Here is a 22,495-nt window from a genome sequence, read left to right as displayed (position 1 = left end):
TGCAACACCCGAACCCTTGAAAGTAATGTCATACTTAAATAGAAGCTTATTCATCTGAAAAGAAGTTCTCCTACGAGTGCTCAATGAATATGGATGAGTTTCAACTAAGTGTGTATCAACACTCAGGGTTCTATTCCTAATGATAGCTCCTTTTCAGTCTCATTGACTGGCTCCCCTAGCTCCTGCTCCCTCCTACGACTCAGCCCTTGGTTCAACTCTTTTCTTTCTCCTTCTCCAAATGAATTCACTCTCCCCTCTTCAACCATCACATCTGTCAGGTTCCTTGAAGTGCAATCTCTGGCTACAGATGCTCTCACTCATGCTCCCATCCTAACTGCACTAAACTCTCCACCTGAAACACAGCTCATCTAAAACCAAAATCAGTATAGCAGTTCCTCACAATATTAAACGTAGAATTACTACCTGACCAGCAACTCCACTTCTGGCTATCTACCCAAAAGAAGTAAAAGCAGGAGCTTGAACAGATATTTGTACACCAATGCTCATAGCAGCAGCATCCATAATAGTTGAAAGGCAAAACAAGATGTCCATCAATGGACAGACGAACAAATGTGGTTGATGCAGTACATACAATGGAATATTCAGCTTTAAAAAAGAATGAAATTCTGACACACGCTACAACATGGATGAACCTTGAGGATATTATGCTAAGTAAAATAAGACAGACACATAAGGACAAATACTGTATGATTCCACTCATACAAGGTACCTAAAATAGGCAAATTCATAGACAGAAAGTAGAATGGTGGTTGCCAGGGGCTGGCAGGTGAGGGAAATGAGGAGTTATTGTTTAATGGGTACAGAGTTTCAGTCCAGGAAGCTACAAATGTTCTAGAGATAGACGGTGGGTCATGATGGTTGTACAACAATGTGAATGCATATATTGCCACTGAACTGTATATACAAAAAGGATAAAATGGTAAGTTTTATGTTTTGTACATTTTCCAAAAATTTTTTTAAAAACTTAAAACTAAAGCAAAGTCATCTTCCATTTTCCCTCTCAACCACCTTTTCTTCCTAAATTCTCCCATCTCCATTACCATCAATGTCATTTTTACCACATTTTTTCAAAGAAATGTAGAATTAAAACTCACTTGGCATCTTTCCCTACCTCCACTCCAATATACTCTACTCCTGACAGCCCCGGTTAGCAGGGATTCTTCCCCGAGTGTCTCATACATCCAACAACCCCCTCACCAGGTCCCATTGTTACCGACTCAATTTAGACCTTCACCTTTTCTTATACAGCCTCTTAACTAATCTCCAAACCCCTACTTTCTCATTCTTCCCATTCAACCTGGACACTGATAGCAAATCTCCTAAAACATGAGTATGAATGTGAACCCTGCTCAAAAAGCTTGTCTACTTCTGCTTGTTGAGATAAATTCACGTAGTCTGGCATTCAGCAAATATTTACTGAAGATCTATACTGTGTCAAGCACTCATCTTAAGGCTGGGAATTTTATAGTGGACAAGACAGTAAAAACCAATTGCCTTCATGGAGGTTTCATTCTAATGGAAAGACAAAGACAATAAATAAAATATAAATCTTTTTTAAAAGGTGGTGACAAACCCTATAGGGGTTTGTTAGAACGTGATGAGGGCATAGGAGAAAGGAATCCATCTCCAACAGTTTGTCAGGAAGGCCTCATTGAGAAGGCAACATTTGAACAAAGACCCAAAGGAGAAGAGGATATGACCCCATGACCCAAGCAGCTATTTAGAGGAAGAGCAAGAACAAGGCCCATGAGGCAGAACAAGGTTGTTATGTTTGAAACACAGCAAGGTTAACTTGACTAAAGCTGAGTGAGCAAGAGGGGCACAACAGGAGGAGAAGTTAAACAAGTGACGGTGACAAGATGGGGGTGGGGAGTGGCTGGCATAGAGGTATAGAAAGCCTTTACTATGGAAAACCATCCATAGTAAGGATTTGGCTTTTCCTCTGAGCTAGATGAGAAGTCATTTTAAACAAAGTAATAACATGAACTAACAAGTTTTAAGGGGATACACTCACTGTTGAGTAGGAAACTGATTTTTCAAAAGCACACAAAGAACATTGGGTAGGCTATTTCAACAATTCCCAGGAGAAATGATGTGGCTTGGATAAGCATGGTAGCAGTTAATAGGAAAAAAAAAAAAAAAAAAACGGGCAGAATCTAGATCTATTTTAAAGTTAGAGCCAACAGGATGTGCTGGCAAATTAGATATGCAGTGAAAAAGAAAGTACTCAAAGGAGGACACCAAGGATCTCAGCCTAAGCACGTGGAGGGACAATGTCACCATTAATGAGCAAGGAAGACTGTAAGAGAAGCAAGTTGGGGGCAGATCCAGTGATCACTGAGATATCGAGTGGCAATGTGTATCCTTAACAATCTTCTGTCCTTACTTCTGTCTACTTCTCACACAAACCCAGCTGGCATTTTCAAGATTATGAAACACAGGTACACATTATCAAACATACTATGTGCTAAGCACTGTATCTATATTCTTTGCAACTGCAATGGGAGAAAACTGCAAGATATTAATCAAGAAGCTTGCTTGCTTGGCCAATCTGTGTTTCTTCATACCCATTACCTTTCTCTAACATTAAAGAAACAGCATATGTTCTGCTTTCATGATATACTATACAGATAGAAAAAATGACAAGGAGGCATTTTCTTGATTTTTGAGCTTCAAAGTAGACTTTATCAATCTTTAACAAATATGACTACTTAAGGAGAAGCATGCCTAGCCAATCTTCCATCGACTCATCTATGCATCCACTCTCTGCCCTCCAGAAAAGGAGGCAGAGTTGAGGGGTTAGTAGCAAAAACTGGTGGAGTGGAGACTGCCAGAGAGCTAAATTGTAACTGGGCAGTGTGGGTCCCAAGTGACCCCATATCCTGCCCCCTTTCTGAACTAGAACCCTTTCAGAGTGGTAAGACCCCTTGATAAGTTTAATGATGGTGTGTGGCCAAAACCACAGCATAGCTTAGGAAACCTTGAGCCTCAAGTAGAGGCCCTATATCTCAGATGATGAAGAAGCAACAGCTGAGCAAAATGTCAAGTCCATAGCATCCAGTACGGGGCAGAAGCACTGTAGTACCTAGTTCCCAAGAAAGAACATGGAAGGGCTGACGGAAGACCATGAATTTAAGGGGCTTTAGGATATAGGCAGTAAGCTTGAAGGAAGCAAGTTTCCAAAAAAGAAAGAGACAGTTGGATAAGAGACAAATATCCCTCTTGGGACTTAAATGCTCCACCAGAGTGCTGGAGGAGTGACAGTAGGTCTGACCCTTCAATTGAGAACATTTTAAACCTGTATGCAACTCACTGTTACAACCTGAATTGATTATTTACCCCAAAAAGATGAAGACCAATCCAGGGAACAAGCATATAATATAAAAATAAACTGTGGTTAAGATGGCAGGAGACTCAGAGTCAGAAACTAATTCAAGTTACAGAAATAAAGGAAGTTACACCTCTGCATGTCTCAATCCATGAGCTGTTTCATTATTGTATTTGATTCTTATAATTCCTGTAGTAGGCTGAATAATGGCCCTAAAGATATCAGGTCCTAATCCCTGGAACCTACAAATGTTACCTTATATGGCAAAACCTTTGCAGACATCAATAAATTAAAAATAATGAGACAGGGAGTATATCCTGGATTAACCAGGTGAACTCTAAATCTAATCACAAGCACCTTTTTAAGAGATAGGCAGAAGATTTGACAAAGGCAGAAGAAAAGTGATGTGATCAGGAAGGCAGAGATTCAGGTGGAGCGACCACAAGCCAAGGAATGCTAGCAGCCGCCAGAAGCTAGATGGGGCAAGGAGCAGACTCCCCCTTGGGCTCCCGGAAGGAGCATGATCCTCCAGAACTGTGAAAGAACCCACTTCTGTTATTTATGCCACCAAGTTTGTGCTAATTTATTACAGCAGCCTTAGGAAATTACTTTAATAATCTAATGAGCAAGTTATATTTCCATTTTACAGTTAGAAACTGAGGTTGGGAAGAGCCAATCTGCCCAGGTTGAATGGCAGCCACGGGTCAAGTCCATGCTCTTTCCCCTGCATGGGGCTGCCTCAGCCTTCACGGAAGTTCCCGCCCAAGGGGCATTCCCTGCCACCTCTGCTTAGTCTATTTATATCCTGTTCATTCTTTCTGTATCAGCTAAAATTGCTGTCTCATGTTCCTGCAGTTCTCATGTTTCAGCTGCCTCAATTTCTTTTATTTTGAAATAAGTTCAATAAATATTTGCTAATTAACTGAAAATAAATAACCACCTTTTTGAGTATAAAGAAAGGGACAGTAATGGGTAAGATTTCGCCACATTGGAACAGCTATAACAAATGTGTCACTAAAGAATTAGTGTCATATGTATGATTACCAAGAAGTGGGATCATGTGAGAAAGCCAAAGATATATTTTCTATTCCTTCAAAGAAGAGTTCTAGTACTGTTCTATTGAAAATTCAAATAACATATTGAGAAAGCAAATGAAAGTCCAGAGGATTGAATGCAGCTGCATTTTTTTTTTTTTTTTTTTACCTTATATACTGGCCTGGTAATGAGAGATAAAATTCTCTTATTATAGAATCTAATGTTTTTAAATTATAATACATATCCTTTTAAAATTTATACATCACCATCCCAATTAGGATGCCTTGCCACAAACCTTCCCCCAACCAGTCTCATTATGTTAAAGAATTAAGGCTACAATAATCCAAATAACCCTGGGAGGCATAATTGATTATCAGTTAATCACATCTTACAGAAAAATAGCATTTCTTTTTTTAATACAGGTAACTAACGAAACATATACTCTAATAGGCAGAAAGTTCAACATGAAGATACAAGATGTCTAGATGGATTACTTTGAAAGGAAAAGAAAAATGCTGGCCAGGCGTGGTGGCTCACACCTGTAATCCTAGCACTCTAGGAGGCCAAGGCAGGAGGATCGCTTGAGGTCAGGAGTTCAAGACCAGCCTGAGCAAGAGCAAGATCCCGTCTCTACTAAAAATAGAAAGAAATTAGCCAGAAAAGAAAAATGCTGAAAGGGGAGGTGAAAAGTTGCTGAAGACCGACTTTCTTTTGCCTAGGCCCAACACAAAACATCATTACCAAGACCTAATAAAAGGGAAACAAAACAAAACGGTAGACTGGATGGCCTCCAATAAACTTCCTGTTGACTCTTCTCAGACCAAGCAAATTTTAACCAATTAAGTAATCCTACTAAGTAATTTATAATATATTTTAAAATACCAAAAGAGGCACATCAATACAACTTAGGGCTCTTAACTGCAATGTTCAAAACCCAGAAAGAACTCAGATACTTTTTGAGTTACCATTTAAGAAATGACCCAGGTAGCTTTCGCATGATGAACTCATCATTATTATTTCAAAGACCTTATTTTTAAAACTTCATAAAATCCATCCAAAATACTGTATTAAAATATATTATTAAAAGTTCAGAGATGTAAGTCTATTTTAAAAAAAATTTCCTGAAGTTATTTTTCAGGCATTGAAAAGGGAATTACAATTGTCAAATACCACTCATATGTAGGTAGAAAAATAAGAGGGAAGCCCTCTTCAATTATTTCAAAATAGAAACCAAGAGGAGGAAAAAGAAAAGCTTCAAAAAGAGACATAAAAGCTTTTTAAAAACAAAACAAAAACCTCATATTGCTTTAAGTTTTATTTTTATTTCTGACAGATTAGTGAGGTCTTATGGTAAATAGAAATATCACCAAATAATAATAACTATGTGTAATCCTGTTTTCTAATTTTCAGAAACTTTTTCTTTAAAAAAAGAAAAAAGAAGAAAGAAAGAAGTTTCTTCTGAAACTGTTGATTTAACTTCAAAGTCTTTTAAAAAACCACAATCCTCCAAGAATGGAAAGTGCTCACCTGTGACCTTTTGCCTGGATTTCTTCGCTGAATCTACTGAAAGTACAGCATGGAGCTCAGATAGAAACCTGAGTCTGTACTCTTCTCATCACTTGATAAGAGAAGAAACAAAAGTGGCTTTTACCTCTAATTCTCCCAGAAAACAATTCTTTGTATACCTTTGTTACAGGAAACTCCAGGAGACAAATGGTCCTTGTACTTCTCTGTGCTGGGTAGAAACTACCTACATTTTGTCAATCTTATTTTCAGATAAAAATGAACAGCCTCTGACCAAGCAAAACAAAAACTGGAGAAGTGAAGAATAAAACAGGGCTCAATTTCTAAAAGGTCCCTTAACCTAAGAATACTACTTAATACCAGCAGGATCCCCCAGAAAATTGCCATCGCCTGATTCAACTCCCCAAGTGCTATAATAGGAAAAGCGTGACACTCCAGCTTGATGGCCATAAAGGACTCGCCGCAGTTCATTCTTCAACAAATCGAAATTGTTTTCAATTAACTCGGACCCAACAATCGCAGCTTATGTTCATAGAGAGCCTTATTTGTTCCCAAAATGCTTGCATATATATTATCTCAGGCTGACTGAATAAATATCTGAAGAGCTTAGAAACGGCTTCCATAAATTCGAAGGTACCCAATGTATCCTTTCAGGACTCTGAGTAAATTTCCATCTGGGCATGGCATGTGACTTTGTTGGCTTTTTTCCAAGCCTCTTCCTTCTATTTACTTTGTAATCCATCTTTTGAATTATTTGATATAAATACCTTGCAGTTTAATACAACTTAGTTCAAAGACATTTATTTGTTTTAGACCCTGGGTTACAAAGATGTATGTGTACATAAAGTCCCGGCTTTTATGGATTTACTATCTAATTTTAATATTAATAATATGATCACTATTAAGATAGTTGTAGAAAATTTTACGGCAGCAAAGAAGATGGGTACTTCGCCCAACTTGGGGCTTCAGGAAGATGTCTAAGTTCTTAAAAATCTCTAAAAGTTTTAAAAACTGTGTTTCTTTTTTTCTGATTACTAAAATAATAAATTTCCACTAGAGAAAATTTTACAAACACAGACAGGTGACAATCATAATCTATCTTTAAACTTTTCAGTACATTCCCTTCTTGCCTTTTTCTTTGGGTCTCTGTAAGTGTATGTGAATATATTTTTCATAAAAATAGGAAACATTGTATATGTTTGTACACTGCTTTATTCAATCATCATCACAATCTTATATTTGCCCACATGGTCTTCAGAGAAAGAACAAAAACATGATCAAAAGCTGCATGACATTACATCCTATGGATATACCATAATTTATAACATTCTCCTATTAAAAGATTAGGTTTTACTTTTCTAGTTAATTGATATTGTAAATAATCTGCTTTGAACAGCTTTATATCCAAATCTTGTCCACACTGCTTGTATCCCACACACGCATACAGCATGACCCGTAGGAGCATCATCTCCCAGGACACAGTTCATCACTAACACTCCCAGTTCCTCCTGAACCTCTCTGTTATTTTCAGGATTTGTCATTTCCTAAGGGATGTACAGGAACAGGTAGTGCCAGCAAGCATCCTGATCATCTCAAGGGACAGCTGCAGAGCAGCAGCGGTAGTCAGGCATGTGGAGGAGGCAGATGTGTCTCTCCACTGCACTCAAATGGAAAGGGTGACTCTACTTCACACTGCGGAGCGTGGGGTGCCTCCAGCTGATTTTCTCTCTCCATTCTCCCTGGACTGTAGCACTAAGCTGTCAGTCATCCTGGACAGCTGAGAGTTTTCAGTTTTACTTTGTTTTCACAGGTATTTTTAAGAAAGGGCTAGGGGTTATACTTTCCGGCCATTTTTAACTAAAATAACTCTAACATGGAAGATGCATAGCAGTGAGCAGGTAAAGACAGGCAGGAAAGGGCTTCCCGCAAACCTTAACAGCACAAGTAAAGAAACTAAGTAGAAACTGTGGTGTACGCAAGAATCTGCAGACAGTTCTCTAATGCATAAACTACGAGAAGGGAGGGGTGAGACACAAGGCTGTATATATGAGGTGTAGACAGGTCACAAGATGCTACAAGCCCCACAAAGGACCTTGGACCCAAATACAAGGAGAATCAGGTCTGCATTGAGATGGACCTCGGTAAGGCCAAAGGCAAGAGGACCAGTTGTGAGGCTAACATAATACCTGAGGACAGAGATGATGGGACCTGAACTTATGTAGCCGAGGCTATGAGAATACGTCAAAGGAAAAATCAGCTACTCCAGAGGCAGATTTTGTTACAGGCGTTTCCCACTCCTTGTTAGTTATACATTTCTCATTTCTATCTCTGTGTGCCACCGGGACACCAAGTCTTCTCAAAGCTCAGGAGGTGAGAGCACTTGATTCTCTGTAGAGAAGGAAACACAGTGCCACGTGGCCCAAAGACCTCACCATCACCTCTGCTGGTGATGAGGGTGGTCACAACTCTGGTGGCTCGTACTAATAGGCTGTACACGGCACAGAAAGTACAACTACATACCAGCTCCAGACAACAAGAAAAACACTTGTACCTCCTTTGTTGTTGTTGTTGTTGTTGTTTAAAAAAAAAAGGAAAAGAAAAGGAAAAGTAGCAAAGGAGCAGCTTCAAAGCAAGCAGCTGTGAACACCCCTTCACTGCCACCCTGCATTCCTTCTGTCTTAAAGAGATCGCGTGGGCATAGCTGCACACCTAAAAACGATTTCATTAAAAGCCTCCAGTCATTCATTTTGCTTATTAAAGCCACTCCACAATGATATTCACAATGGAAATCTCAGCTGTCCCTAGCAATGATACCAAAACACAATTGATTCCTCTTCCCAAAGCATCTATAGGTATGAACTTGAGGTATTGTGTTAATTGCCACTGCTTCATAGCATGGCTTCAATCAGGAATCAAAATGGGAACGACACAAACATGGATCCCATTAAGTTCCTGAGGACTTGAAGCCGAAGTTCCCCGCCACGTACACTCTCTTAAACTGATCATAAAAGCAGAGGACTCCATCTGGGGAGCTATAGTGACATCCAGTGGCTATGAAGGAAAGCACACCGGTTACAAAATCTGGTTTACTACACCATGAAAAGAAAAAATATTTGTTGATAGGCTGACATTTTAAATTCAATGTCTATCAAACAGTGTGTACAACTAGAACCATATCATAATATGATCCCAAATCAGGCAATTCAGAGATTCATAAAAAAAATCAGGATATTTAGCTGCCTTCAATGATTTCCTCTGCCTATTAAAATTCTCAACAGCATATATTAATAATTACAGGCAAAGGATATGAAATATTGACATTGTATTCAAAGTTCCATTCATGGTTCTATACAAATTTCAAGAACAAGTAACTTCCAACATGATCCTCTCGTTCAGCCAAAATAAATACCTGACTCAGCTATAAAAGTGAACCAGGTTGACTCAGTACAATCTTAGTAATTTCAATATTACCTGGGTAAGGAAAGTCCATCTGAAAATGTTCTTGGGGCTTCAAAATTTAAATTGTAGCATGCCTGAGAGACACATGCAAAGTGTGACAGAGACAAACCAACCACAGAATCCCAGGAACATTTACTCGAACCATTGGGGTGAGAAGAAACCAGATTGCTTCAGTGGAAAATGCATAGACTTTCAAATCTAACAGAATTTAGATCTGTGCAATGTTTGACCCTGGATGAGGTATTTCATCACTGAGTCTGCGTATTTCTGCATGTAAAATGGATATTATAATACATATCATATAAGCATTAATAGAAACTATCACATATACATGCATTCATATTAAAAAGTACTAATAAGATTGAAGTTTCCTCTGCCACAGAAAATGTCACTCTGAAAATGGACTTTGGGTTTCATGAACTATCACACTTTGAATGTCAAGTATTACCCCTTCTGACTTCAGTAATTGGTGATGTGGTTTCATGGACCAGAAGCAACAATAGTAGCAGATCTATCAGCAACAGAATGTCTCTGAAAACGTCCTAAATGTACCTTGGTCATTAAAGTGGATTAAAGTGAGGAAAACTCTCAACTCTCATCTATCCTTTAAGTCAAAATGTTCTTGCCTCAAAGGCCTTGGAATCCCACAAACATTAAATCTGGTAAATATGCAGCACGCTACATGTGACGATGACACAAGGCAGCTAGGTACAACTAGCCAAAATGAGAGCTAGGCAAGGAGCATTCCAGGGAGCCACAGATAGTTTGATGTAAAAGCAAAACAAGTTATTTGGCCTTCAAAAGGTCAAAAGTTGAACTCTTGGTCTCTTTAGTAGTACACTTTTAAACCACATCTTACTGCTTTCTTACTCAAAAATCTCCCAATGCTTTTTCTCTCACTCTGTAAACGCCAAGCCCACTCCCTGGCCAATAAGACCCTACATGATCTGGCCCTGTGGCAGCTCTGTGTCTGCTCCCATTCCCTTCCACCTTACTGACTCTGCCCTCTGGGCTGCGTCCTGAACACAAACACATGGCCACGTCAGGGCCTTTCCCCTAGCTGCTCCCTCTGTCCAGAACAATCTTCCATTTAGCTGCATGACCTGCTGGCTGTGTGCTTCAGGTCCCTACTCAAAGCCACCCAATCAGGGACGCCTTCCCTGATGCCTCTCTTTAAAGCACACCTGCCATCTGCCGCCAGATTTTGCTGTCTTTCCGCATTCCTTCCCTCCCCAGAGCCTATGAGATAACCAATATTAGTCCTTTGTTTCTTGTCTTTCTCTCCTCACTGCAATGCAAACTCAAAAGGGCAATGCATTTTGTCTGTTTTGTTCATACTGTATCCCCAGGATCTACCCCAGAGAATATGCCTGGTACAAAATTGTCAATAAATATTTGCTGGCCGGGCGTGGTGGCTCACGCCTGTAATCCTAGCACTCTGGGAGGCCGAGGTGGGCGGATCGTTTGAACTCAGGAGTTCGAGACCAGCCTGAGCAAGAGCGAGACCCCATCTCTACTAAAAATAGAAAGAAATTATATGGACAGCTAAAAAAATATATATATATAGAAAAAAATTAGCCGGGCATGGTGGTGCATGCCTGTAGTCCCAGCTACTCGGGAGGCTGAGACAGGAGGATCGCTTGAGCCCAGGAGTTTGAGGTTGCTGTGAGCTAGGCTGACGCCACGGCACTCACTCTAGCCTGGGCAACAGAGTGAGACTCTGTCTCAAAAAAAAAAAATAAAAAAAAAAAAAAAATAAAAATAAATATTTGCTAAACTGTTTGGGGAAGGCAGGAGGAGTTCCTACTATTTGTGAAATCTATAAAGTGAAAAGTAAAAAACTGAAAACACTCAAGATGTATTCTTAAGTGCACAAAAGAAAGAAAAAAGAAAGTAGTCGGCCGGGCGCGGTGGCTCACGCCTGTAATCCTAGCACTCTGGGAGGCCGAGGTGGGCGGATCGTTTGAGCTCAGGAGTTCGAGACCAGCCTGAGCAAGAGCGAGACCCCATCTCTACTAAAAATAGAAAGAAATTATATGGACAGCTAAAAATATATATAGAAAAAATTAGCCGGGCATAGTGGCGCATGCCTGTAGTCCCAGCTACTCGGGAGGCTGAGACAGGAGGATCGCTTGAGCTCAGGAGTTTGAGGTTGCTGTGAGCTAGGCTGACGCCACGGCACTCACTCTAGCCTGGGCAACAGAGTGAGACTCTGTCTCCAAAAAAAAAAAAAAAAAAAAAAAAAAAAAGAAAGTAGTCTACAAAAGTTAATACATAGAGAGATTATGTTAAAATGGAGAAACTGATTAGAGAATTTTTAAAATGCTAACAGAAGTTCAGTGGCGGGAAATTATGAATAATTTTGTTTACTTCTTAACACATTTATTTCTTATTTATTTATAATGAGCTGAATTATTTTTGTGCTTAAAAATATTTTTTAAAATAATAGACACCACTCTCTTTTAGAATTCTGTTCACTGAAAATTCATCATTTTGGGCAAAAAGCGGTCAAGAATGTCTCCTGAACAATATGCAGAACTGACTAGCTGGTCACCAAAGTTTTGGCAAATGGTTTGTCTTTTGGTTCTTTGTATAAATAGCACTCACAAAAGATTTACAGGTAAAGGTGTCAGTGGTCCATTCTATTAACAAAGGGCATCTACAGCTACGTATCATATTTGAGGAGGAAAAAAGCCCACTCTAGTTCCTTTCATTCATTTTAATATGTAAATGGGAAAAATGTTACTTAATACCACTATTAGATTAAATAGTTATTGCAAGAGTATTTACAAGCTATGCATAAAACAATACAAAACAAACACAAAAAGCATTTTAAAGACACATCTGTTTATATTTGATGCTGAGGAAGACCATAGTACCTCAACAGTAGTTATTGTCCTGTTATATCGTTAAAGAACTAGAAGCTGTTAAATTTAATACATATTAGTATTTGGGCACAGTTAATGTTTTCAATTATTCTGTTTAAATATATAATCTCAGCAAAAAAGAAAAAGAATACAATAAAGCTCTGGAACTAAAATTCTTTCTCATAAGCTTTGGTCTAATGCACGGTTGATGAAGCCATGGAAATATACTCACATCTTTGATTTTATTTCAGCAGTTTCCGGAAAACGTAACAATGGAGAAATACACTTATTTTATATTTGAGGCCTAAAAGTTTAAATTTATTATGTAGATCAAATTAATTCTCAATGTTCCATTTTAAGCTTTTACATTAAAGACTTGTGTTAATATATTTTATTCCTTAATATAAATAATTTGTAGTGTTCTCAGTGAAAACTGCTACTTGATTTACAGAGTAGATTTTTATTACTGAACTTCAAAGCTATTTGTTGGAGATATTAATAAATTGTAATAACTATTACAAAAAATATTTTTCAAGCCTCTCCCAAAAGAAAAATTTAAGAGCATAAAATACTGTAATGATATATTATGCTAATTAAGGGCTATATTTCTACTAGCTTAAGTAAATGAGATATTTTGTAATATGGCAGATAATCTACTGAGAATTAACACCATACTTCTGGGAGATTATCATGAGTACAAGTTAAATTAGTCACAAATGGCAATGAAGAAAATATATGATGAGCTTTTTCTGCCCTGGAAGGTGAGATAGCAAGTCGTACTGGCAAGTCTCACATACCTTCAGAATCAGGCTTTCTTGGCAGGTTTATAATGATCTATGCTGAGCTGTCAAGATCAGCTGGCACTACTGTAGCTCATCACCTCTTAACTGGGAGATGGTCAGGTTCAGAATCCCTATGGAAATTGCAGAACAACTCCAGCTTCTTTTCCACAGGCTTCTCTCTGTCCCCTCTCTGAGGTTTAGACATGTCCTAGGACAGTAGTCATCAAATTGGAAGTACCAACCAACACCTTTTACACAGTTCAGGAACTGCAGGTGGTGTTAAGCAAAACCACTTTCCAGAATCTTTTAAAAATGAATCTTCCTAAGAACACACCTTGTCTGACAACATCATTTTTTAATTCCCTTTCATAAGAGAAAAGCAAACCTCTCATTCAAACAGAACCTGACTTTGGCACATAGCTCTCAAATGCACCAAATAAAGGGACAACTTTATGTATCGGCAGCTATGCCAGAAAGTAAATGACTCTAATGACTACATATAAAAGTCTCACAATTCTTTAAACCTATTAAAGAGACTATTTAAACTATCACTGAAAAATTATTGTAAATGATTTTGATGATTTATTATTACAGATTTTTTTAACATATAATACAAAGAAATTTGTGGCAGGTTAAATATTTATAACCCCTAATAGATAATTACATCTTAATTCCTAGAACTTGTGAATGTCATTATGTGGCAAAAGGGGAAAAAAAGACTTTGCAGATATGATTCAATTAAGGATCTTGAAATGACATTATCCTGGATTATCTGAGTGTGCCCTAAACGTTACTCTTCTTATAAGAAAGAGGAAGACTTGACATAGACACAAGAGAGAAAGCAGTGTGACCACAGAGGCAGAGATGAGGTGATGCAGCCACAAGCCAAGGAATGCTGGCAGCCACCAGAGCTGGAAAAGGTAAGGAACATATTCTCCCCTTGAGCTTCCAAAGGAAGTACATCCCTGCTGACACCTTAATTTCAATACTGATTTCAGACTTCTGGCCTCCAGAAGTGAGAGACAATAAATTTCTGTTGTTTTAAGCCACCAAGTTTGTGGTTGTCATAGCAACCACAGGAATCTAATACAGAGCTCAAAGAATCAAATGGCATCGCCATGACAAACTCCTTCCTTTCTCACCTACTTACATGTAAACATGTTTTTTAACACCAAATCTATAAAAGAAAGAAAACAAAATTGTTGCCAAATCCTGTCTTACTCTAGCAGAAGAGTGAATTCTTCGTAACTTATTAAAATAATTTTTTAAAAACCCTCCGCAGTTTTAATACAAAGATGCATTTCCAATTAAAAAAATTTTTAAAGGTTACTCTTCATGTTTATGTCTTTAAAATGAAGAAGTTACTTATTTCTTCAAGAAAAATGTAGGTTGTGCACTCCCATAAAGACAACCACCACTATGGATACTTGCACTTGTCTTCACTCTAATCAACTCAAAACTCAGCCTGAACAATTTTGCATTGTGCTACTAAAGATTATTATGAAATTTATCTTTCCATCAACTTGAACTCTATGTCTTAGTTCCAAAATTCCCACAGAACATTATTTAAACAAAGAGAGGTGGTAAATTTACAATACTTTAATTCTTGTTTCCATTTTTTGCTACTTTCTTTGTCTCTCAACCATCAACCAAAAACAGAAAGAGTTAAAAGGACAATTCATAATTCCTTTCTATTTTTATATATCTGAAGAAAATCTTTGCCATGTGATCTCTACTATAACAAACAGAAAAGCAATGATGTGAGACAATGGTTCCGTATCCTTACCTACGCCTATGTGAGGCAAGTGCTCAAAAAGGGTCCAGCTGTGGTCATCAATGTAATGGTTCTTCAGGATCAACAGCTGACAAACATCTCGGGCCGTTATGTCACTGGGTACATCTAAAGCCCTGCTGGTTTCATCTTCACTGTATACTTTAATCACCTGTGTAGGAAGAAACAAAAAAAAAGAGCTAAAATAGTCTTGTTTTTGTTTTTTTATAAGTTTTATTGTATAGAAAGTAAACAACATGATGTCAGGAGATATCTACAGACAGTAAAATAGTTAATACGGTGATGCAAATTAACATATCTGTCATCTCACGTAGTTACACATGTTTTTTGTGTGGTGAGAGCAGCTAAAATCTACTCACTAGCAAAAATCCCAAGTACAATACAGTATTATTAACCGCAATCCTCGTGTTGTACATTAGATCTCTAGACTTGTTCATCCTACACGTCTGCTATTTTGTATCCTTTGATTTTCATCTCCCCATTTCTCTCCACTTCCACCCCATCTCTGGTAACCACGGTTTTATTCTCTATCTCTGCATATTTGACTTCTTTTTTAGCTTCCACATATAAGTGAGATCGTGCAATGTTTTTCTTTCTGTGTCTGGTTTATTTCACTTAGCATAATGTCCTCAGGTTCATCCATGTGGCAAATGACAAGATCTCTTTTTTTATGGCTGAATAATATTCAATTATATATGTATATAATTTAAATATACAATGTACACTTATACACACACACACACACACACACACACAATGTCCATATATCACAGTTTCTTTAACCATTCACCCATCAATGGAATGGGACATCTAGGTTGTTTCCACATCTTGGCTATCATAAATAATGGTGCAATAAACATGGGAGTGCAGATATCTCTATGACATACTGATTTCAATTCCTTTAGGAATCCCCAAAAGAGGAATTGCTGGGTCATATGGTAGTTCTATTTTTAATTTCTTTAGGAAATTCCATACTGTTTTCCAGAATGCTATACCAATGTACATTCCCACCAACAGGGTAGAAAGGTTCCCTTTTCTCTATACCCTCACCAATATTTATCTCATTTTTTGTTGATAGTCATCTTAATGGGTGTGAAGTGATATCTCATAGCGGTGCTGATTTGCATTTCCCTGATGATTAGAGATGTTTAAGTACCTTTTCATATACCTGTTGGACATTTTTATGTATTCTTTGGAAAAATGTCTATTCAGAGCCTTTATCCATTTTTTAATTGGGTTATTTGGTTTTCTGCTATTGAGTTGTATGAGTTATTTATAGATTTTTGAATACTAACCCTTATAATCATATATGGTTTGCAAATATTTTTTGCAATCCATAAGTAGCCTTTTCATTGAAATATTCTATTAAAAATGTCACTCTAAGAAGTCAACAAACTTATTGGTTGAATTGGTTATAAATTCCCTATATAGTGTTTCACACATTGAATTTTCTTATACATTGAATGAATGTTATCTAAGACATGTTTACATGTCAAAGTCACTTTGTCCAACAATTTCCACTCCATTCTCATCAGTGTCTAAAAGCTACTCAGTAACTATTTAATATCATTTCCCCACCACTCTGATCTATGAAAAGCTATGTATTTTTTATTAACAATTTAAATTTTATATTCCCTATTTAAGTCCCCTAAATAATTCAAGTAACATGAGTAATTTATTCCCAGATATACTCAAGTAGTAAACCTAGGGAATAGAATCAGACTTTATGAAAATATTTCCCCTTTTCAGGTATGGAAATGTGGGTGAAAACTAGCTAAATGTTCAAGAAATCATTTTTCTTTTCTCTCTTGCAATTAGTTGGGGCTATAGGATTGAGTTTTAGTCAATGGAATGCAAGCACATCAAATGTTGCACTTCCAAGCCCATAAAAATCTCCCACATATTGTCTTCCATTCTCTTTTGCCACTCTTCCACTGAATGGAATGGCTACCCAGCCCCAAAGGAAAGAAAAACTATAGGACAGAACGAGCCTTTGTCCCTGAGTGACCACATAGAAGATGCCTAACTAAGAAGACCCATATGGGACTCTGACATGAGCAAGAAATAAATTTCTATTGTGTTAACTCACTGTGAATTAGGACTTATCTATTAGAGCAGCTAATGTTACCCTAAATTATACAGAATTAGAGTTTAGTATAAAACATTCTCCTCAACATTTACCAAGCTGTGCTCTGTGCTAGAATTTCCACTATTAATTGTTACATTATATATTAATTAAATTATTTACAGGATAAATACCTATGACAATAGTAGAGTAAGATCAACAAACACACCCACAAAAGCGGAAAATGACTAGAAAATTAAAATAATATATCCGTTCTGTCCTATCTTTTTTAAAGTTACACTTAATGACAGTGCAATAAAACAGTTGCCCTCTTACAATGATAGGGGTGATATAAAGTGGTAAAACTATTTTGTACATCTATTGGATGGCTTTGGCTACCAGGCACCTACCATCGCCCCTCCTTTTCGGACAGTATTCTGATTTCCTTTCAGAGCACCATTCCCTCCCTCACCAGCAGCCTTTGTTCCCTGGCAGCTCCATGCTCAGCTCAGTGATAATCTGCTGGAGCTGCTGGAAGTGGCTTCCAAAGAGCTGACTATTAAACATTCAGGAGCTGTGCTAGCCAGGCAGCTTAAAGTCAGCCATGGAAACCGGTAAATGCTACAAATAAGGTCTTTTTTAAATTTTTATTTTTAGAGTCTGGTTATCAGTGCACCAACTGTCTCAGATCTAAGGTGGAAGATGTTTTCTAGGTTGACCAATCAGTACCTAGAATCCCCCAGACAACAGTGATTGTTTCACAGATGGGCATGTAACCTACTCAGAGCCAGTCAGAGCCAATCTATATTATCTGTTCACAGAACCATGGAGTGGGCTGTCTTTTCTACTGAACCTACACCCGTGAAGATATAGGCCGGAGCTGCCACTGTTCACAACGAGAGCAACTGAGGGCAAATGGGGCCCATGTGGAGTAAGCCATGCTGCAATGGACTGAATGTTTGTGCCCTCCAAAATTAATGTGTTGAAACCCTTATCCCAAAATGATGATATCTGGAGGTGAGGTCTTTGGGAGGTAATTAGGTCATGGGGGTAAACCCCTCATGAATGGGATTAGTGTTCTATGGCACAGATCACTCTGTGATTCTATCCAAATAAGACAAGCACTTGCAAACCATTCTTCATTAGTTGCACGATTGGTTCCCTCTACCTAGAAGATGCTTCAATGCTCCACCACAACAACATGCTTTCTTTGGCAAATTTCTATTTATATTTGCCCAGTTCCAATGGCAACCACTCCAGAAAGTCTTCTCTGACAGCCCAAGGCTTTGTAATATGCCTCCTTTATGTGCTCTTATTTTGTACTTTTCTATTTGCATGTCTTTCTCCACAACAATGCTAGCAAGCTCTTTCAAGGAAAATCTCTGTTTATTCCCCATTTATCACCATTTACCATTGTATCACAGGCACCTATCCCAGGGTGATGCATGGCTTAATAAAAATCTGAGGAATAAAGGAAATCTGAACCACCTGCAAAACCTGTCACAGTGTTTTCTACATAGTAGGCACTCAAAACCTATTTGAAAATTTACTTTAAAAATATTTTCTGCCATAAAGTATATAATTACCTAAAATTTTTATGCTCAGGAAATTAAAATTCTTCTCAATGAGGAACAGACATACAATTTTTCATCACAAAAATTCCTAAGTAAAAACTGACTCAATATGGCAGTTCTGAGTTTTTAAGTCATCAAGAAAGGTCATAAAAATACATTGTCAAAATCAGATGCTATTGTCTCTGAATTTCCACTTCATTTATTTTTTGGTTAACACATGTAGTTCATGTATTAATCAAAGATGCTCAGATCTATCTGGAGTCTCAGTGTTTCTAATGTTTGCCTCTAGGTAGGCTATTATTCTTAAGCATGTGTCTTCAGTATTTGTATCTGTGGTGGAATTCTGAGGGATGCTGCTCTGGTTACAGCTGATTGGACCAAGCACTGGTGGGCATTCCTGGAAAGCAATGTGAAGATGACCACTCCTGAGAGGGCCAGAGGATCTGACTCTGGAACTGCTCCTTCATGCGGAGCAATGATGAGTCACCATTTTAGCTCCCTGCTACACATTCCACACCAGGAAAGGGGGAGTTTAGGGAGATTGAAGAATCACCTGGTGGCTGCTGAAAAGGTTCTCTGCACCTCTTAACTCCTAACTGTACCTATGTGTTTTCTTACAGTAAGCTCTCATCACCTGGGGTAACAGAAGCATGCCTCTTATTTTGCATGCTCTCTTATTTCAGAGAAGCTAAGAAAGTGAAAAACCAGAGACATTCTAAAGCCTAAGTAAGCCAAATTCAAAAAGAGGGCAAGAAGAGAACAAGAGGTAAAGCTGGGAAAAATGAAAATGACAACTAGACAATCAGGAAATGCCACTATTTTTTTCAGACTGTGTCACGGGCAAATTTAGAAATAAGTTGCCAAGAATTGAAGCACACAAATTTAGAGGATCTAGGATGACTTAAATTTCTGCAATAGATGCATGTATTCATTTTTAAAATGAATAATACCTGCTGAGAGCAAAACTTAATGCTTTTGTTTGAAATTCATTTCAAGTCCTTGTTTTTTTAAATCCTATTTAATGCTGACACTTGTCCAAAACACACATTCATCTATGAATGATAAAATTATGTTTAGGTCGATATTCCACAGCAGTAAATCCCTGTCATCTCATCTCATATCTGTTCAGTAATTATGAAAGTTCCTTATACTACCAATGGTGTGCCCTTGTTTAAGAGTTTTATTTTATTTTATTTATTGCCCCTTAAAATATGTGACAAAGGAAAGGACAACAGAAGCCTTAACTCTCTAGTGGCGTTGAATACACCTCCTACCAAAAGTATTACTACAACTAAAACCTCCTACTTAAGGAAAAAATCAATTCATCACAAACATTACATGACTGGTATGAGTTAAACTAAGTTAATGACTTTTGTGATCAAGTAAAAACCAAAGAGCAGAGCTGTTCTTAAGAACCATTAGAGCAAAATATTGGTATCTTGTTTCCTCTACTATGGAGAGATAAAAAAAAAAAGTTGAAGTTCATATAATCATGCTATTTAATAAAGGGCAATTATACATTTTCAGTTCAGTACACCCAAATTCCCATCTTGCTTTATAAAGTGAAAAAACAGGGTGAGGAGAATAGTATTCACATTGTTTTATCTACAAGATCATTTGAAATTGTACACCAAGAGGAAGAAATCCTGCCTGCACCCTAAAGAAGAATAGAAACAAACTTTGTGTCATCAATGGATTGAAAGTTAACTAGCAAGAGAAACACAGCACTGCTAAGGTCTATGTGTAACATCCCACTGGCACAAACACAGTGCCCAAGGAAGGCCAAAAGCGTACATGCCAGCTGAGTTGGAAAGTTGGAAAGCCCTTCTGTGTCACTGTAATCCTCACAATCAGAACAACCTTGGCCTTTGGAGTAGTTTACAGCTTCAAAAACTGCTCCAGGAGCACATGGCATCTAGCAATGAAAATTTATAATAATACATGGTCACAGTAGCCCCTGCGGGGACATGCTGGAATGTGGGTGGAGCACATCTCTGTTTTGGCTGGCATGGTATCAAGGCACGCTTATACACATTATACATCAACTCCTCCCCTAGACTGCTCTCCATAAAAACTAAGTGGAGGAAAGAGATTAAAAAATTAACATAAGCCATTTTTAAAGCAGTAGACAAAACAACATTAAAATACAAGAAATGGTAACCTTTTAGGAAAAAGCTTGAAGCCCCTAAAGCCTCTAGACTAAAAGAGACAAAATACTTAAAATGTCATACAGCAAGTACTATTTCTAAAATAAATGAATAAATACACAAACAAAATAAAGAGAATTTGAAAGTCAATTTAATATGTATCACTTTGCCCCCAAAGTACACTCAGTATTCCCCTGCAACAATCACCTGAAATTCTGATTCTAACAACAGATTATTTGAAAAGCTCTAAAAAAAACTGGCCAAAGGCTAAGAAGGCAGCCATTCTCCTCCTCCTTTGACCCCAAGCAATGGGATGGCATGGAGTAGCCAGTTCCTTTTTCAGTCTGGATTTATTGTATTTGAAATGAAATCAGGGTTGTCAACTGGTCATTTGACGATGGTCGCTTTACACCTGCCATGATTAGAAAGTAATTATTCACTCCATAGGTTTGCCCCACTTTTCCTTTGTTTCTTCAGAGGATAGAGGAAAGAAGAGGGATTGTCATTCAGCAGGCAAAAAAAGAGCATGGATTAAGCATATATAAATGAATAGAAATCCATAGGATGAAGTGAGAGAAAATTAAAAAAAAAAAAAAAAAGAAAGAAAGAATGAGCAAAAGTGAAAAAAAAAAAAATAGGGCCCTGGTTATTCATGGTTACCTTCTGCATCTAAGTTTCTATTTTAGGAAAATTTTAATTTAATTTTTAAACTAACTGCAAACTACCCATTTGACAAGCGATTAATAACCTGAATTTATAAGGAGCTCAAACAACTCAATAGGAAAACATCAAATAATCTGATTTAAAAACAGGCAAAAGATCCAGTAAACATTTCGCAAAAGAAGAGACATACAAATGGCCAACAGGCATATGAAAAAATGCCCAACATCACTAATCATCAGAGAAATGCAAGTCAAAACCACAATGGGACAACATCTCACCCCAGTTAAAAGGGCTTTTCTACAAAAGACAGGCAATAATAGATACTGATGAGGATGTGGAGAAAAGGGAACCCTCATATACTGTTGGTGAGAATGTAAATTATTACAGCCCTATGAAGAACACTATGGAAGTTCCTCCAAAAACTAAAAATAGAACTATTATATGATCCAGCAATCCCACCATTGGGTATATAACCAAAAGAAAGCATTTCAGTATATCAAACAGATATCTGCACTCCCATGTTTACTGTAGCACTATTCACAATAACCAAGATATGGAATCAATGTTAGTGTCCATCAACAGATTAATGGATTCAGAAAATATATAACACAGTGGAATATTACTCAGCTATAAAAAAGAGTGAAATCCTGTCATTAGCAACAACATGGATGAAACTGGAGGACGTCATGTTAAATGAAATAAGCAAGGTGCAGAAAGACAAATTTTGCATGTTCTCACTCATATATGGGAGCTAAAAGTTTAAAAAAATTGAATGTACAGAGATAGAGAGTAGAATGATGGTTACCAGAGGCTGGGAAGGATAACAGGGAGAAGAGGACAAAGTGGGGTTGGTTAATGAGTGCAAAAATACATTTAGATAGAATGAATAAGATCTAGTGGTATTCAGTAGCACAGCAGGGTGACTATAGTTAACAATAATTATTGTGCATTTTAAAATAAGCTAAAGAGTGGATTTGAAATTTTCCTAACACAAAGATGTGATAAACGCTTGAAGTGATGGATACCCCAGTTACCTTTATTTGATCATTAAACATTGTATGTCTATATCAAAATATCACATGTAGCCCATAAACATACAACTATCATGTATCCATAATAATTAAAAATAAAATATTTTTAAATAAACCAAATTAATATTTAATTTTAAAAAATTTAGATACCATATTTATTTTTAAATACTATATTTAAATAGGATCTTACTATGATGAAAAGCATAC

The 22,495-nt window shown here is 37.4% G+C and overlaps 1 protein-coding gene across 2 annotated transcripts in view; it reads right to left on the bottom strand.

Moving 5' to 3' along the window:
- The window catches only part of GRB14 (growth factor receptor bound protein 14), a 109,093-nt gene that overhangs the window by 27,081 nt on the left and 59,517 nt on the right, over positions 1–22,495 (bottom strand). For both annotated transcript variants that reach the window (XM_069471984.1, XM_069471991.1), the window contains one exon: positions 14,803–14,959. In XM_069471984.1, coding sequence (XP_069328085.1) covers positions 14,803–14,959 — 157 coding nt within the window. The remainder of the gene's footprint in view (positions 1–14,802; positions 14,960–22,495) is intronic.

This window comes from Eulemur rufifrons, chromosome 1 (assembly GCF_041146395.1).
Source record: "Eulemur rufifrons isolate Redbay chromosome 1, OSU_ERuf_1, whole genome shotgun sequence".
In the NCBI taxonomy this organism is placed as follows: domain Eukaryota; kingdom Metazoa; phylum Chordata; class Mammalia; order Primates; family Lemuridae; genus Eulemur; species Eulemur rufifrons.
Note: the sequence above shows the minus strand (reverse complement) of the source record. Positions and strands in the feature narration are given on the sequence as shown.